We start from the raw sequence: 18,686 nt of genomic DNA on the forward strand, positions 1-18,686 counted from the left end.
TTTACAGCCCCCCGACACACACACACACACACACACACACACACACACACACACACACACACACACACACACACACACACACACACACACACACACACACACACACACACACACACACACACACACACACACACACACACACACACACCCATGGGAAATCGTTTCCACGTTGTGGTCCTGAAGTCCAACAGACTAAAACAGGAAGAAAAGATAAAAGAGGACAGTTTAGAGAAGTTTAAACAAATAAAGACAGAATAGAGACAGAATAAAGACAGAATAGAGACAGAATAAAGACAGAATAAAGACAGAATAAAGACAGAATAGAGACAGAATAAAGACAGAATAAAGACAGAATAAAGACAGAATAGAGACAGAATAGAGACAGAATAAAGACAGAATAAAGACAGAATAAAGACAGAATAAAGACAGAATAGAGACAGAATAGAGACAGAATAAAGACAGAATAAAGACAGAATAAAGACAGAATAGAGACAGAATAAAGACAGAATAAAGACAGAATAAAGACAGAATAAAGACAGAATAAAGACAGAATAGAGACAGAATAGAGACAGAATAAAGACAGAATAGAGACAGAATAGAGACAGAATAAAGAAAGCCAGAGGCTGTTGCTCTTTCTTCTGCTGCAGCTCAGAGGATCAGAGCTCTGTGGTCTTTCTGCTCAGGTGTTGTAAAACCATAAATCCTCCTGCTCTCTGATTGGCCCTTAAAGCAGCGCCTCTTTATTGGACCAGAGCAGGCAGGACCATGACAGTCCAGCGCTGGGACACTGTCTGAGCGCTGGACTGGCAGGACCAAGACAGTCCAGCGCTGGGACACTGTCTCAGTGCTGGACACACACACACACACACACACACACACACACACACACACACACACACACACACACACACACACACACACACACACACACACACACACACACACACACACACACACACACACACACACACACACACACACAGCAGAGAACGACCCACTGTTAATAAACAAATCTAATCCAACGGGGCAGGTTGTAGTTACCCTCCTCAACAGTAGGTGGCAGTAAATATCAGCAGCGGGACACTGGCCGTTGCTGCAGAAGAAGCGGCGTGTTTTGATTTGGTCACAAAGCAACACGGCGAAACGAAAGTACGACTGTGAGTCCCTAAAGTATGGACTTTCTTACATTGAGGACAAAGACGTCCAAAAGTCTCGGTGTGTTTTAAACAGCGAGGACGCATGTGGACGCAGGTGGACGCATGTGGACGCAGGTGGACGCATGAAGCCGTCCAAAATGAAGCGCATCTGGAAACGAAGCACTTTTCTCTGAAACAAGAACCTGCTGATTCCTGTTGAAGACGGATTCAGGACCTGAGGACGTCGTGAAAGTGTCTTACTTCTTTGTGCACGAAGCAAGAAAATGACTTGGTGCAAGTTGACGAAACCCCACACTGTCGCTCAGGAACCCCACAGGAACCCCACACTGTCGCTCAGGAACCCCACACTGTCGCTCAGGAACCCCACAGGAACCCCACACTGTCGCTCACGAACCCCACACTGTCGCTCAGGAACCCCACAGGAACCCCACACTGTCGCTCAGGAACCCCACACTGTCGCTCAGGAACCCCACAGGAACCCCACACTGTCGCTCAGGAACCCCACAGGAACCCCACACTGTCGCTCAGGAACCCCACACTGTCGCTCAGGAACCCCACACCGTCGCTCAGGAACCCCACACTGTCGCTCAGGAACCCCACAGGAACCTCACACTGTCGCTCAGGAACCCCACACTGTCGCTCAGGAACCCCACACTGTCGCTCAGGAAACCCACAGGAACCCCACAGGAACCCCACACTGTCGCTCAGGAACCCCACACCGTCGCTCAGGAACCCCACACCGTCGCTCAGGAACCCCACACTGTCGCTCAGGAACCCCACACTGTCGCTCAGGAAACCCACAGGAACCCCACAGGAACCCCACACTGTCGCTCAGGAACCCCACACTGTCGCTCAGGAACCCCACACTGTCGCTCAGGAACCCCACAGGAACCTCACACTGTTGCTCAGGAACCCCACACTGTCGCTCAGGAAACCCACAGGAACCCCACAGGAACCCCACACTGTCGCTCAGGAACCCCACAGGAACCTCACACTGTTGCTCAGGAACCCCACAGGAACCCCACAGGAACCCCACACTGTCGCTCAGGAACCCCACAGGAACCCCACAGGAACCCCACACTGTCGCTCAGGAACCCCACAGGAACCTCACACTGTTGCTCAGGAACCCCACAGGAACCCCACAGGAACCCCACACTGTCGCTCAGGACGGAATTTTATCAAGCTATTGACTTGATAAAAGAGGTGATGGATCAATCCGCCGCAGATAAACTAAAAGCTACACCCTCGTCTAATTGAACTAAAAGCTACACCCTCGTCTAATTAAACTAAAAGCTACACCCTCGTCTAATTGAACTAAAAGCTACACCCTCGTCTAATTGAACTAAAAGCTACACCCTCGGCTAATTAAACTAAAAGCTACACCCTCGTCTAATTGAACTAAAAGCTACACCCTCGTCTAATTAAACTAAAAGCTACACCCTCGTCTAATTGAACTAAAAGCTACACCCTCGTCTAATTGAACTAAAAGCTACACCCTCGGCTAATTGAACTAAAAGCTACACCCTCGGCTAATTAAACTAAAAGCTACACCCTCGTCTAATGACACCATGAGCAGGCGAATGGGAGACATGTCACATGACATCAAACTACAGACCACAGCTCCACTTCAGAAAACAAGTGGACGAATCCACAGACATGTCAAGCAAGGCAGTTTAGATTGTTCACATGAGGCGTGTGTGGGACGGGGACTCTCAGGAGCAGATTCTAGGGACAGGAGGTCTACATACAACTACAACCGCTGAGGACATGTTTAGTTCTGTGGACCTGTACCTGAGCTCCATGGGCTCGAGCTGGGACATGTGTGATGGAGACGCCACTAAGACGGGGACAACTCTGGAGTTGTGAAGAGAATACTGGAGAACCTCCCAGGACAACCTGGAACCATTGTTCTTTGCATCAGGACCTTAAAAGACCTGATTCAAGTGGGAAACTACGTCAAGACGAGTGCAAAGAACAGCCGAGGTTTTCAAACACTCGATACACTCGAGCTCGGTAGTGACCAGGTAGAGCTGCATCCCGCTGAAGCACGTCGGCTCCAGGGGACGGGGGACGTCTGGGTTTATGGACTACGAGCTGGAATAGCTGCTAAATGCTATGCTAAGGCTCATTGTCCACATCTACATGAACGTTAACGCCTCCCACTATAAGGACTTTATCTAAGCTCAGTACTAAAGTAGAGAGACATTCAGAGTATGGTCCTGGAGGACGGGACACCAGGACAAGTAGAACTGCTGCTGGGTTTTCTGGTCAGAGTCATGAGATTCAGAGACTTTCAAAGGGTTCTGGTTCCTTTTAGTTCTGGGATCAATAAGAAGACCAGAGTTCTAGATAGACGCTCCTCGTCCTCGTCCTCCTCGTCCTCGTCCAGTTCCTCCAGGGACATGATGGTTAACATGAGTGGTGGGAGTTGCTTCATTTAGGCTGAGACATTCGTCTCCTTTTAAGCAGGTCTCAGTGAGGGGACAGACATCACATTAGGGATCTATTATCAGATCACGTACCAGTAAAGATTCAGACCATAGAGAAGGAATATTTAACTTCTGATTGTTGTGGGATTTTCTTTACCTCTGGAGGGAGTTTAGATGTTTATCAGATTCCTATGATTACGTCCTGTCCTGTGGGACTCATCTGGTCGTAGATAAAATGGTGGTGGGACAGACACAGTCTCCTCATGAAGGGTTTGGTTGTTAAGGCCCCCGCATCCTCCCTTTTTGAACCCATAAGAACAAGAAGAACATTCGGCAGCGACGTCAGCCAGCTGCCCAACTAAAAGCTTTTACCGCAGGATTCTTCATACTCCGATAAGAGGCTGTTGAACTCATAGGCCACGCCCCCTCACAGCAGGCCACGCCCCCTCGCAGCAGCCACACTTCTGTGAAGCGGCGTTTCTTTCTGTCCTCCAGAGCTTCCAGAGACACATTCCTCTGAACTGCTCCAGTATTAAAGAGTTTCTGTCAGAGCGCCATGTTGGTTGGTTTGAACTCCAGGAGCTGACAGCTGCTCGTGATGCGTTCAGGTGCATCACGTAAGTTTGCACTCCGACATTTTTAACGAGCTGCGGCGCTCGTACAGCAGCGATGTTACAAGTTAAATATGATTAAAATATGACTGATAGTCCTGAGAGAGCTGGAACACGCATGAGCAGCACACGGTAGAGCAGCAGGTTCAGCAGAGCAGCTCCTACAGAGTTCAGCAGGACGGCTGGAACAGCCCAAACTAATTCCTTCGGCCAGAAGAAGCTGGACGGAGGAAATGACCTCATTTTGTTCATCAGGACCTGAACTGCTGAACTTTCTTCTTCTTCTCATGGAGGATGGAGAGGTCTTTAGAGGGTGGGGGGGCAGCAGGAAGACGGTTTGGTTTGGAGGACACAGAAAAGGATGTAGTTGACAGAAAAGGCCAGTAGGGGGTGCTGGTGTTGCCAACAGCAGCCTGAGAAGTCCACGAAGAGGGACACTCGGGGACGTGTCCACGGAATGTAAACGGTCAGTCTGAGGGGACGAATGTACCGTATGGAGCATATTAGCAGCTAATCTGTTCCTCCCCGGCATGCGGGGACGAAGGGACGAAGGGACGAAGGGACGAAGTCCGTCAGGAGGACGAAGGAGGGACGGTTCCAGGACCAGTTCAAGTTATCAACTAGACCCAGACTGTGGTTCTGCAGGAAGTCAGGAACGTGTTCAGGCTGAACGTTCTGCTGAAGCCCGCTGAGCCTCGACCCAGTGAGGCGGAGTTGTTACAGGAAAATCTGTTTGATTGTTTAGAATAGTACTTTGAGTACTTTGAGGTAGTAATACGTTAAAAATCTGGCTTTTCACATGCCTGTTGTACTTGAAGTATTGCTGCTTGTTTTGGAGTTGACTGTCAAAATAAAACTACCAAGTTGGATTGTAAATACAATGATTGTCAAAATAAAACCACCAAGTTGGATTGTTATTCTGGTGACTGTCAAAATAAAACTACCAAGTTGGATTGTTGTTCTGGTGACTGTCAAAATAAAACTACCAAGTTGGATTGTTATTCTGGTGACTGTCAAAATAAAACTACCAAGTTGGATTGTTGTTCTGGTGACTGTCAAAATAAAACTACCAAGTTGGATTGTTGTTCTGGTGACTGTCAAAATAAAACTACCAAGTTGGATTGTTGTTCTGGTGACTGTCAAAATAAAACTACCAAGTTGGATTGTTGTTCTGGTGACTGTCAAAATAAAACTACCAAGTTGGATTGTTGTTCTGGTGACTGTCAAAATAAAACTACAAAGTTGGATTGTTGTTCTGGTGACTGTCAAAATAAAACTACCAAGTTGGATTGTTGTTCTGGTGACTGTCAAAATAAAACTACCAAGTTGGATTGTTGTTCTGGTGACTGTCAAAATAAAACTACCAAGTTGGATTGTTATTACAATGATTGTCAAAATAAAACCACCAAGTTGGATTGTTATTCTGGTGACTGTCAAAATAAAACTACCAAGTTGGATTGTTGTTCTGGTGACTGTCAAAATAAAACTACTAAGTTGGATTGTTGTTCTGGTGACTGTCAAAATAAAACTACCAAGTTGGATTGTTGTTCTGGTGACTGTCAAAATAAAACTACTACTGTTGCCAGGACGTGTTGCCCACCTTGGGAGCAGTTTACAAAGCGTTGCCCCTTTCAGAGGTTCTGGGAACCAAAATGCAGCAGGTGTAGTGTTTTCACCTGAAATGTCGGTGGAACCGGACCTGGAACCGGACCTGGAACCGGACCTGGAGCCGCTGGTCTGTGTTTGGCACCTCCTGTACTACAGGCGGGGTGGACCGAGGTCCCGGCAGATTAGTTTAGTCTAAGATGACAGAAGAACTCAGGAGTGGAGACGCTCCTCAGGGAGTCCATGTCCTCGTATATCAAGACTTTTCAGGTCAAAATGTAGATTCTTGTTTTCTGTTTGTTTTGTGGAGCAGCGAGGAGCTGAGACGTTTCTTTGTCTGGAGGCGACCAGAGGATCCAGGAGCTCCACGGAGCTCCACCCTACCAGGACCAGGAGGCCTCCCAGCCACCACACCACCCGTGTTTAGGGTTAACTGGTTCCCCTGTTAACTGGTGACCTTCCTCCTCCAGCGCCTCCTTTTCACAGCAGATGTTAAAAACCCGACCAGAACCCGGAGCTGTCCTGGAGAACGTCGTTTAATCACATTTCATTAAAGTTTAAAGTTTCGTAGTGTTTGTTTGTCTTGTTCTAACATCAGCTGCTGCTAACGGCTGCTGGCAGAAGGCACCAGTTAACAGGGGCACCAGTGAAACTGAAACACCGGACAGTGAAGCACCATGGGAACAATTCACATTTCATTATATCGTCACTAAAGATTAGAACATTTAAAATATAAAGTATTTATTATTTGAGCTGGAATCCAGAGGATGTTCGCTCTGCATCATATCGGGGGGTTAGTGGTGCACGGCGGGGAAAAGCTGCGAGGACTCCGCCCACGCCGTGTCGTACCATGTTGTAATGAAAGAGGCAAGGCGAGTAGGGTAGAGGTGAGTAGGCTAGAGGTGAGTAGGGTAGAGGTGAGTAGGGTAGGGCTGAGTAGGGTAGAGGTGAGTGGGGTAGAGGTGAGTAGGGTAGGGCTGAGTAGGGTAGAGGTGAGTAGGCTAGAGGTGAGTAGGGTAGAGGTGAGTAGGGTAGAGGTGAGTAGGGTAGAGGTGAGTGGGGTAGAGGTTAGTGGGGTAGAGGTGAGTGGGGTAGGGCTGAGTAGGGTAGAGGTGAGTGGGGTAGAGGTGAGTGGGGTAGGGCTGAGTAGGGTAGGGCTGAGTAGGGTAGAGGTGAGTGGGGTAGAGGTGAGTGGGGTAGGGCTGAGTAGGGTAGGGCTGAGTAGGGTAGAGGTGAGTAGGGTAGGGCTGAGTAGGGTAGGGCTGAGTAGGGTAGAGGTGAGTAGGGTAGGGCTGAGTAGGGTAGAGGTGAGTGGGGTAGAGGTGAGTGGGGTAGGGCTGAGTAGGGTAGGGCTGAGTAGGGTAGAGGTGAGTAGGGTAGGGCTGAGTAGGGTAGGGCTGAGTAGGCTAGAGGTAAGTAGGGTAGAGGTGAGTAGGGTAGAGGTGAGTAGGGTAGATGTGAGTGGGGTAGAGGTGAGTGGGGTAGGGCTGAGTAGGGTAGGGCTGAGTAGGGTAGAGGTGAGTAGGGTAGGGCTGAGTAGGGTAGAGGTGAGTAGCATAGAGGTGAGTAGGGTAGAGGTGAGTAGGGTAGAAGTGAGTAGGGTAGAAGTGAGTAGGGTAGAGGTGAGTAGGGTAGGGCTGAGTAGGGTAGAGGTGAGTGGGGTAGAGGTGAGTAGGGTAGAGCTGAGTAGGGTAGAGGTGAGTAGGGTAGAGCTGAGTAGGGTAGAGCTGAGTAGGGTAGGGCTGAGTAGGGTAGGGCTGAGTAGGGTAGAGGTGAGTAGGGTAGGGCTGAGTAGGGTAGAGGTGAGTAGGGTAGAGCTGAGTAGGGTAGGGCTGAGTAGGGTAGAGGTGAGTAGGGTAGAGGTGAGTAGGGTAGAGCTGAGCAGGTACGAGAGGAAAAGCATCGTAACTAACGTAGTCTCGGTGTTGCCATGAAAGACGGTCCTGAACACATCCCTGTCTGGTACTCACGTCTGACTTGGTGGACTGGTCCTCCATGTCCGAGTCGTTGTCCACCAGCTGCTGAAGCGGAGGGAGAGTTGAAGCCTTCCTGCGGTCCGTCTCCTCGCAGTCTGGACGGACTTTACTCGTCCGCAGGTGCGACCGCTCCTTCAGCAGTTTTTTATCCAGATGGGGAGCGTCTCCCTCTGACGGAGGCTTTCCCAACGAGTCCACAAAAAGCTTCTTACGTTTCCTGTTGACGTAGTCGTCGCTGTCGGGCGTGGACAGACGCTTGTTGGACCCGTGGGTCCCTGCGTCAGTCCGGTGCTCCTTGGACAGAGACTTGGGCTCTTTGAAGCCCAGCTTGGGACTGATCTCTGGAAGTGGCTGGTTCTCTTTGGGTTTCCTGGGGGGCTCTTTGGGGGCTTTGCTGGGTTCCCAGCCAGAGTCTCTGAAGGCACTCTTGGACTCTTTCAGATCTTTTGGAAGTTTATCTTTGTGGTCCTTGGAAGGTTTGTGGAGTTTGGAGAAGCTGCTGCTGTTGGTGCTGGTGGTCGTGACCGTGGTGAGGTGAGTCGTCCCTCCGCCTCTAGAGCCATCCTGTCAGACACAGAGACACGGATCAGAACCAGAGGACTAAACACCAGGAGGTTCTGGTTCACAGCACTGGACACCAGGAGGTTCTGGTCTGAACCTCCTGCTGACGTAGGTCAGGTCATCTGCTGAAGGTGAACATGGCCGACAGCAGAGGAAGGAGGAGCAACAACAGGTTCCCTCAAATGTGTCTGGAAGCTGCTTCAGTCTGCAGGTTCTCATTTCTACCACCTAAGTGGAACGTTCTACCTCTTGAATGGAACAGTCTACCTCCTGAATGGAACGTTCTACCTCCTGAATGGAACGTTCTACCTTCTGTATGGAATGTTCTACCTCCTGAATAGAACAGTTTACCTCCTGAAGTAGAACGTTCTACCTCCTGAGTGGAACGTTCTACCTCCTGAATGGAACGTTCTACCTCCTGAAGTAGAATGTTCTACCTCCTGAGTGGAACGCTCTACCACCTGAGTGGAACATTCTACCTCCTGAAGTAGAATGTTCTACCTCCTGAGTGAAACGTTCTACCTCCTGAAGTAGAACGTTCTACCACCCGAGTGGAACGTTCTACCTCCTGAGTGAAACATTCTACTTTCTGAATGGAATGTTCTACCTCCTGAATGGAATGTTCTACCTCCTAAAGTAGAATGTTCTACCTCCTGAGTGGAATGTTCTACCAACTGAGTGGAACATTCTACCTCCTGAGTGAAACGTTCTACCTCCTGAGTAGAACATTCTACCTCCTGAAGTAGAATGTTCTACCTCCTGAGTGGAATGTTCTACCTCCTGAGTAGAACATTCTACCTCCTGAAGTAGAATGTTCTACCTCCTGAGTGGAACGTTCTACCTCCTGAAGTAGAATGTTCTACCTCCTGAGTGAAATGTTCTACCTCCTGAATGGAATGTTCCACCTCCTGATTGGAACGTTCTACCACCTGAGTGGAACGTTCTACCACCTGAGTGGAACGTTGTACCACCTGAGTGGAACGTTCTACCTCCTGAAATAGAATGTTCTACCTCCTGAGTGAAACGTTCTACCTCCTGAGTGAAACGTTCTACTTTCTGAATGGAATGTTCTACCTTCTGAATGGAATGTTCTACCTCCTGAATGGAATGTTCTACCTCCTAAAGTAGAATGTTCTACCTCCTGAGTGGAATGTTCTACCAACTGAGTGGAACGTTCTACCTCCAGAGTGAAACGTTCTACCTCCTGAGTAGAACATTCTACCTCCTGAAGTAGAATGTTCTACCTCCTGAATGGAATGTTCCACCTCCTGATTGGAACGTTCTACCACCTGAGTGGAACGTTCTACCACCTGAGTGGAACGTTGTACCACCTGAGTGGAACGTTCTACCTCCTGAAATAGAATGTTCTACCTCCTGAGTGAAACGTTCTACCTCCTGAGTGGAATGTTCTACCTCCTGAGTGGAACGTTCTACCTGCTGAGTGGAATGTTCCCCCTCCTGAGTGGAATGTTCTACCTCCTGATTGGAACATTCTACCGCCTGAGTGGAACGTTCTACCACCTGAGTGGAATGTTCTACCGCCTGAAGTAGAACGTTCTGCCTCCTTAAGTAGAACGTTCTACCTCCTGAATGGAAAGTTCTACCTCCTTAGTTGAACGTTTACAACCTGCCGGAGGACATCAGGACACGAGCTCAAGTTTTTAGTCGTATGGAACCAAACATTCCTGATATCAAAGGAGCATATTAGCATTAGCATTAGCATTAGCATTAGCATCCAAACCTCGCGGGTTTTTTCTGATTGTTTTAGAAAAACTGCGACGGCTTTAACAGGCTCTGACTGGGAAATGTTGAGTTAACTTTCCTTTTCTTCTTTCTTCATTTGTTTTTCTTTGTTCCTTGTTTGTACATGTTGAGAAACAAACAAAAACAAACAAACATAAATAAATAAATACATTTGAACATTTATTTTCTTTGAGCACATGTTACTTTTTAAAATGAAAAGTTCCTTTGATGTCTCTGACGAATCCCTGATGAGGTTTAAAAGATTCTACTTTCACAGTAAGAGCTGGAGGCCTTAGATACAGGAAAGAGAAAACATCACCGCTGGGTGGATATTTAGAGAGGAGTAAATACTATTTGTGGTACTTTGTAGATAATCATGGAACATGAAGTGAAACTGTGACACACCCTCCTGGTATTGTGTTCATGTTCACTAGTGGAAAGCAGAATGTGCCACCTGAGTTTCAAGGTTACAGGAAGACGTGTGGAAGTGAGCGGGAGAGTTGAGAGTACAGAATACTCTATTACTTTATCATGTGGGATGTAATCTGGAAGAAAACATCAGGCCTGATGAAGAATCATCAATTCTCCTCTTACCAGTTCAAATACAGATTAGTGAGCTTGTTCACCACAATCGTTTCAGGAGACTGAAGCTGAAAACTTTCTACATCTAAACATTTATTATTACTTTTATTCACGTTTTCAACACAAAGTAGGTTTTAGTTCTACTATCATCTAATGAAGTTCAGAGGTTTTTACCTCATTTCTCTACTAATGACTCTTAATGAAAACCGTGATGGACCGGAGACCCGTCCAGGTGACCCTGTCCTCACCTGTCTTTACCTGTCCAGGTGACCCTGTCTTTACCTGTCCAGGTGACCCTGTCCTCACCTGTCTTTTCCTGTCCAGGTGACCCTGTCTTTACCTGTCCAGGTGACCCTGTTCTCCAGATGACCCTGTCCTCACCTGTCTTTACCTGTCCAGGTGACCTTGTCCTCATTTGTCCAGGTGACCCTGTTCTCACCTGTCTTTACCTGTCCAGGTGACCTTGTCCTCATTTGTCCAGGTGACCCTGTCCTCACCTGTCCAGGTGACCCAGTCCTCACCTGTCTTTACCTGTCCAGGTGACCCTGTTCTCCAGGTGACCCTGTCCTCATCTGTCTTTACCTGTCCAGGTGACCCTGTTCTCCAGATGACCCTGTCCTCACCTGTCCAGGTGACCCTGTCCTCACCTATAGTTAGCTGGGATCGGCCCCTGCAAGTCTGAAGACGATGAAGTAGTATAGAAGATGAAAGGACTGATAATCTGTTAGTTTGCCTTTAATCTAGAGAGATGACAGTTTGTCATATAACACACGTTCCTCTCCGTCCAGAGCAGAGCGACTCTGAAAAGTATCAGGTGTCTTTGAGTAAACGTCCAGTATTGCTGAAGCCTCCGGCGGCCGGACTGAGCGCGCTCTGTTCTCGACATTAAAACATGCTCCCTGTTTTAAAAGACAGTCCTGGTGATTCACAATCAGGGGTCAGTCTACGTTTCAGAAGCAGAGACAAAGTGTTGAGGACAGACAGACAGACGTCTGACAGCAGCTTGTTAAAGTACTGAGTGTCCGTTCAGAACTCTAATCCTGCGTCTCCGTTGTAGTTCTATCTTTGGCCAGATGAGACCCAGAAACCCACCAACACGTTTCCAGGCTGTTCTACTCAACAGTCCTGGAATGTGAGCAGCGTTATGACTGAAGCCATGAAGCTGAGAGAGTCCACTGTCCTGAACACGTCCCACCACGTTGCTTCACACCGACGCCACGTCATCGTTTAAATGTCTTCACCACTGTGGTTCAATACTCTTCTATTTGAATGTCTGCTCTGCCACATGTGAAGGTAAAAGGTCTGCCGGCGCTTCACCTTCAGTCCAGGGAGGCTCTTGCTCTTCTTTGGGTCGGAGAAGGAGGTGAGCGAGCTGTTGGGGAGCGTGGGCAGCTTCAGGTGCTGTCCGAACAGAGACGTGGAGCCCTCCTGCATCACCATCACCTGGGAGAGGAGACGCGTCAAACACCTTTCATCACGAACATCGGTAAAATCAGCACGCCGGCCCGCAAGCTGTGAGGTGTTTGAAGGATGAAGGCTTCAGGAAGTACAGGGACAATGCTAAATGCTAAATGCTAACCCTAGAGCCCTGCAAGCAGCTTCAGCAGGATAAAAAACCTGAAAACCTGCATTTTCTCTTCTTTGAAATCATCTTTAAATTTGATTTTGTCCACAGGAATTAGTCAACAGGAAGACTGAAACAGTAAAAGCTTTTTTAAACTGATGCTGATCTCACTGGACATTTAAACTGTGACTGAATATTGTCCAACACATGGAGGTGTATTCCTCAGGTCTGAAGAAAAAACATCAACACAGCGAATACAGTTTGAAGAAAAACCTCTTCAGCAGTTCCAAGTCTTACTTTTGAATCGTCCGAGCTTCGTTTCTGAGGATCTCGCTGCTGTGAAAGCAAAGAACATCATCAGCAACCGGACTGAACAGAACCAACAGACACACAGAGGAAACCTCTACGGTGGGACATGGTGTCTGTGATGGTGGACATGGTGTCTGAAGGTGGACATGGTGTCTGTGATGGTGGACATGGTGTCTGAAGGTGGACATGGTGTCTGTGATGGTGGACATGGTGTCTGAAGGTGGACATGGTGTCTGTAATGGTGGACATGGTGTCTGATGATGGACATGGTGTCTGTGATGGTGGACATGGTGTCTGATGATGGACATGGTGTCTGTAATGGTGGAGATGGTGTCTGTAATGGTGGACATGGTGTCTGATGATGGACATGGTGTCTGATGATGGACATGGTGTCTGATGGTGGAGATGGTGTCTGTAATGATGGACATGGTGTCTGATGATGGTGGACATGGTGTCTGATGATGGACATGGTGTCTGTGATGGTGGACATGGTGTCTGTAATGGTGGACATGGTGTCTGATGATGGACATGGTGTCTGATGATGGACATGGTGTCTGATGGTGGACACGGTGTCTGATGATGGACATGGTGTCTGATGATGGTGGACATGGTGTCTGATGATGGACATGGTGTCTGTGATGGTGGACATGGTGTCTGATGATGGACATGGTGTCTGTGATGGTGGACATGGTGTCTGATGATGGACATGGTGTCTGTGATGGTGGACATGGTGTCTGATGATGGACATGGTGTCTGATGGTGGACATGGTGTCTGAAGGTGGACATGGTCTCTGATGGTGGACATGGTGTCTGTGATGGTGGACATGGTGTCTGATGGTGGACATGGTGTCTGAAGGTGGACATGGTGTCTGTGATGGTGGACATGGTGTCTGATGATGGACATGGTGTCTGATTATGGACATGGTGTCTGATGATGGACATGGTGTCTGTGATGGTGGACATGGTGTCTGTAATGGTGGAGATGGTGTCTGTAATGGTGGACATGGTGTCTGTGATGGTGGACATGGTGTCTGATGATGGACATGGTGTCTGATGGTGGAGATGGTGTCTGATGGTGGAGATGGTGTCTGTAATGATGGACATGGTGTCTGATGATGGTGGACAAGGTGTCTGATGATGGACATGGTGTCTGATGATGGACATGGTGTCTGTGATGGTGGACATGGTGTCTGATGATGGTGGACATGGTGTCTGATGATGGACATGGTGTCTGTGATGGTGGACATGGTGTCTGATGATGGACATGGTGTCTGTGATGGTGGACATGGTGTCTGATGATGGACATGGTGTCTGATGATGGACATGGTGTCTGATGATGGACATGGTGTCTGATGGTGGACATGGTGTCTGATGATGGACATGGTCTCTGATGGTGGACATGGTGTCTGTGATGGTGGACATGGTGTCTGATGGTGGACATGGTGTCTGTGATGGTGGACATGGTGTCTGATGATGGACATGGTGTCTGATGGTGGACATGGTGTCTGATGATGGACATGGTCTCTGATGGTGGACATGGTGTCTGTGATGGTGGACATGGTGTCTGATGGTGGACATGGTGTCTGTGATGGTGGACATGGTGTCTGAAGGTGGACATGGTGTCTGTAATGGTGGACATGGTGTCTGTGATGGTGGACATGGTGTCTGATGATGGACATGGTGTCTGATGGTGGAGATGGTGTCTGTAATGATGGACATGGTGTCTGATGATGGTGGACATGGTGTCTGATGATGGACATGGTGTCTGTGATGGTGGACATGGTGTCTGATGATGGACACGGTGTCTGTGATGGTGGACATGGTGTCTGTAATGGTGGACATGGTGTCTGATGATGGACATGGTGTCTGATGGTGGACATGGTGTCTGAAGGTGGACATGGTCTCTGATGGTGGAGATGGTGTCTGATGATGGACATGGTGTCTGTGATGGTGGACATGGTGTCTGATGGTGGACATGGTGTCTGTGATGGTGGACATGGTGTCTGATGGTGGACATGGTGTCTGTGATGGTGGACATGGTGTCTGGTGATGGACATGGTGTCTGATGGTGGACATGGTGTCTGATGATGGACATGGTGTCTGATGGTGGACATGGTGTCTGATGGTGGACATGGTGTCTGATGATGGACATGGTGTCTGATGGTGGACATGGTGTCTGATGATGGACATGGTGTCTGATGGTGGACATGGTGTCTGATGGTGGACATGGTGTCTGATGATGGACATGGTGTCTGATGGAGCACTGAGCTGCAGTCAAGGAGCTGCAGGATGCTCTTTAGAACATGATGAGAAGTTCTGATGAGAAGTCCCCCCCCCCCCCCCCCCCCCTCCCCCCTCTCCTACCCCTCCAGCTTTCAGGAGCTTCCTGCGGAATTCCTCGGTGGGGTTGTTGAAGGTGAGCTTCTCACAGCGGAGGTGATTGACGGGCGGGTGACCATCCAGGTGGAGGAACAGGTCGTAATCAAAGCGAACCTTCTTGGGTTCCTCCTGAAATCAGACGGAACCAAAGAGTTTATCAGCAGGAGACGGACTGTCAGGAACGTCTCCGTCCTCATCACACCGTCAACACCGGCTCCGTCTCAAGGCTCGGTGTGAGAGACACCGTCTTCATACACTCAGAAACATGGACCACGGATCAGAACAATTCAGGAGAGCCAGACTCCACCTCAGTCCAGATCAACCAGAGGATCAACCAGAGGATCAACCAGAGGATCAACCTGTCCAGTAGATCAACTAGAGGATCAACCAGAGGATCAACCAGAGGATCAACCAGAGGATCAACCTGTCCAGTAGATCAACCTGAGGATCAACCTGAGGATCAACTAGAGGATCAACCAGAGGATCAACCAGAGGATCAACCTGTCCAGTAGATCAACCTGAGGATCAACCAGAGGATCAACCTGAGGATCAACCAGAGGATCAACCAGAGGATCAACCAGAGGATCAACCAGAGGATCAACCAGAAGAACAACCAGAGGATCAACTAGAGGATCAACCAGAGGATCAACTAGAGGATCAACCAGAGGATCAACCAGAGGATCAACCAGAGGATCAACTAGAGGATCAACCAGAGGATCAACCTGTCCAGAGGATCAAGCAGAGGATCAAGCAGAGGATCAACCTGAGAATCAACCAGTAGCTCAACCTGAGGATCAACCAGAGGATCAACCAGAGGATCAACCTGTCCAGAGACCAGAGGAGCCCGTTGACACATTTTGGGTGTTGGTTTGCACAATGGAGGGGGGACGGGTGGAGGTGGAGGGTCTGGCTCAGGGACCCAACTTGGTGTTCTGTCCACTAGAATATCCGTGTTCTCCTGTTGTTACTGTGTAGAGCTCATAGTTCTCTGCTGCGTGTGTGTGTGTGTGTGTGTGTGTGTGTGTGTGTGTGTGTGTGTGTGTGTGTGTGTGTGTGTGTGTGTGTGTGTGTGTGTGTGTGTGTGTGTGTGTTCAGTGCTAAAACTAACAACAGCACCAACTAGTGGCCCAACATGACGACTGCATGGTTTCCAGTGTTTCTTCCAGTTTGAGAACGTTACCATGTGAACAGAGTAAAGAGTGGAACCGTGAGGCTCCATGAACGTGGATCGTGTTCTACTCACTGACTAGTACGTCTTGTTGTTTCCATGGTGTCTCATGGTGTTTCATGGTGTCTCATGGTGTTACCATGGTGTCTCATGGTGTCTCATGGTGTTTAATGTTGTCTCATGGTGTCTCATGTTGTCTCATGGTGTCTCATGAGGTTTCATGTTGTTTAATGGTGTCTCATGGTGTTTAATGTTGTCTCATGGTGTTTCTTGGTGTCTCATGGTGTTCTCATGGTGTTTCATGGTGTTCTCATGGTGTTTCCATGGTGACTCATGGTGTTCTCATGGTGTCTCGTGGTGTTCTCATGGTGTTTCATGGTGTCTCCATGGTGACTCATGGTGTTTCATGGTGTCTCGTGGTGTTCTCATGGTGTTTCATGGTGTCTCATGGTGTCTCCATGGTGACTCATGGTGTTTCGTGGTGTTCTCATGGTGTTTCATGGTGTCTCATGGTGTTTCATGGTGTCTCCATGGTGACTCATGGTGTTTCATGGTGTCTCGTGGTGTTCTCATGGTGTTTCATGGTGTCTCATGGTGTCTCATGGTGACTCATGGTGTCTCATGGTGTCTCATGGTGTCTCATGGTGTCTGTGCATCCTGAGACTATATCTACAAAGTGCTCCCAGCAGATCCTTGGCAGTGAAACAAATCACACTCATTTCCCAGTGAAAGTGAACAGACGTCCAGAGAGTGAGTCCAGGAATCGTACCTTGTTTTTGAAATAAACTTCGATGGGCAGGATGAACCCGGCGTATCCAGACTCCTCCACTTTGTACGGTGGATCTTTACACACTGAAAGAGAGAGAGAACGTCCTTCATCAGTTTGTTCAGGCTGAGAGGAACCGAGACGCTGGAACCCGAGACGACAGAGACACCAGGTCTGATGGACGCAGCAGCAGGTCTCCTGAGAGCTCATTAGCTGGCTGCAGCTCAAATCAGGAGCACCCCCCCCCCCCCCAGGGGCCCCACACACTGCCACAGGTGCTCCTCCCCCCCCCCCAGGGGCTCCACACACTGCTACTGGTGCTCCCCCCCCCCAGGGGCCCCACACACTGCCACAGGTGCTCCTCCCCCCTCCCCTCCCCGAGGCTCCACACACTGCTACTGGTGCTCCCCCCCCCCCCCCCCCCAGGGGCTCCACACACTACTACAGGTGCTCCCCCCCCCCCCCTTCCTCCCAGAGGCTCCACACACTACTACAGGTGCTCCGCCCCCCCCTCCCCCCCCTTCCAGAGGCTCCACACACTACTACAGGTGCTCCGCCCCCCCCCCAGGGGCTCCACACACTGCCACAGGTGCCCCCCCCCCCAGGGGCTCCACACACTGCCACCGTCCTCCACCAGGTTGTCAGATCCTGTCTCCTTTCTCTTTGAGCCTGTCGAAGCATTTATGTTCTAACAGGACACCCAGGTCATATGGTCTGTCTGTGGGAGTGAGGAAGGCTTGATGAAGATGAAGGAGTGAGGAAGGCTTGATGAAGATGAAGGAGTGAGGAAGGCTTGATGAAGATGATGGAGTGAAGAAGGTTTGATGAAGATGGAGTGAGAAAGGTTTGATGAAGATGAAGGAGTGAGGAAGGTTTGATGAAGATGAAGGAGTGAGGAAGGCTTGATGAAGATGAAGGAGTGAGTTGTGGTTGCGGTTGTGGTTCTGGAGCTGGTTCTGGTTGCGGTTCTGGTTGTGGTTCTGGAGCTGGTTGTGGTTCTGATTCTGGAGCTGGTTGTGGTTGTGGTTGTGGAGCTGGTTCTGGTTGTTGTTCTGGAGCTGGTTCTGGTTGCGGTTCTGGTTCTTGTTGTGGTTCTGGTTCTGGAGCTGGTTGTTATTGTGGTTCTGGAGCTGGTTCTGGTTCTGGTTGTGGTTGTGGTTCTGGATCTGGTTCTGGTTGTGGTTGTGGAGCTGGTTGTGGTTCTGGTTGTGGTTGTGGTTCTGGAGCTGTTTGTGGTTGTGGTTGTGATTCTGGACCTGTTTCTGGTTGTGGTTGTGGTTGTGGTTCTGGAGCTGGTTGTGGTTGTGGTTCTGGAGCTGGTTGTGGTTGTGGTTCTGGTTGTGGTTGTGGTTGTGGTTCTGGATCTGGTTCTGGTTGTGGAGCTGGTTGTGGTTGTGGTTGTGGTTCTGGAGCTGGTTGTGGTTCTGGTTGTGGTTGTGGTTCTGGAGCTGGTTGTGGTTGTGGTTCTGGATCTGGTTCTGGATCTGGTTCTGGTTGTGGAGCTGGTTCTGGTTCTGGTTGTGGTTCTGGATCTGGTTCTGGTTGTGGAGCTGGTTCTGGTTCTGGTTGTGGTTCTGGAGCTGGTTGTGGTTGTGGTTCTGGAGCTGCAGCCAGCAGCCAGTGAGGTCAGGATCCCGGCGGGTTCAGCGGTTCAGGTTGAAGACGTTTGGACAAAGTGTCCACTGACCTGTAACAGAACACCGACCCGCGGTACAGAGACGTCCAGCGAGCGCCGCGCTGGGCGTCGGTTGAACGCCGCCTGCGGTTCCAGCTGGAACGCCGATCACAGAACAATACCAGTCACTCTGGATTTGCCTCTCCTGCACAGACTGCTCT

General features: G+C 49.4%; 1 protein-coding gene across 1 annotated transcript in view; it reads right to left on the minus strand.

Annotated features, from left to right (window-relative positions):
* Positions 1–18,686, minus strand: part of mllt3 (MLLT3 super elongation complex subunit) — a 61,387-nt gene that overhangs the window by 18,145 nt on the left and 24,556 nt on the right. The window contains exons 3-7 of the mRNA XM_080493987.1: positions 16,854–16,936; positions 14,902–15,045; positions 12,526–12,564; positions 11,982–12,107; positions 7,773–8,342 (exon numbers count right to left, since the gene is read on the minus strand). Of these exons, the coding sequence (XP_080350113.1) occupies positions 7,773–8,342; positions 11,982–12,107; positions 12,526–12,564; positions 14,902–15,045; positions 16,854–16,936 (962 nt within the window). The remainder of the gene's footprint in view (positions 1–7,772; positions 8,343–11,981; positions 12,108–12,525; positions 12,565–14,901; positions 15,046–16,853; positions 16,937–18,686) is intronic.

The sequence above is a fragment of the Lipophrys pholis genome, assembly GCF_963383615.2.
Source record: "Lipophrys pholis genome assembly, contig: SCAFFOLD_34, whole genome shotgun sequence".
In the NCBI taxonomy this organism is placed as follows: domain Eukaryota; kingdom Metazoa; phylum Chordata; class Actinopteri; order Blenniiformes; family Blenniidae; genus Lipophrys; species Lipophrys pholis.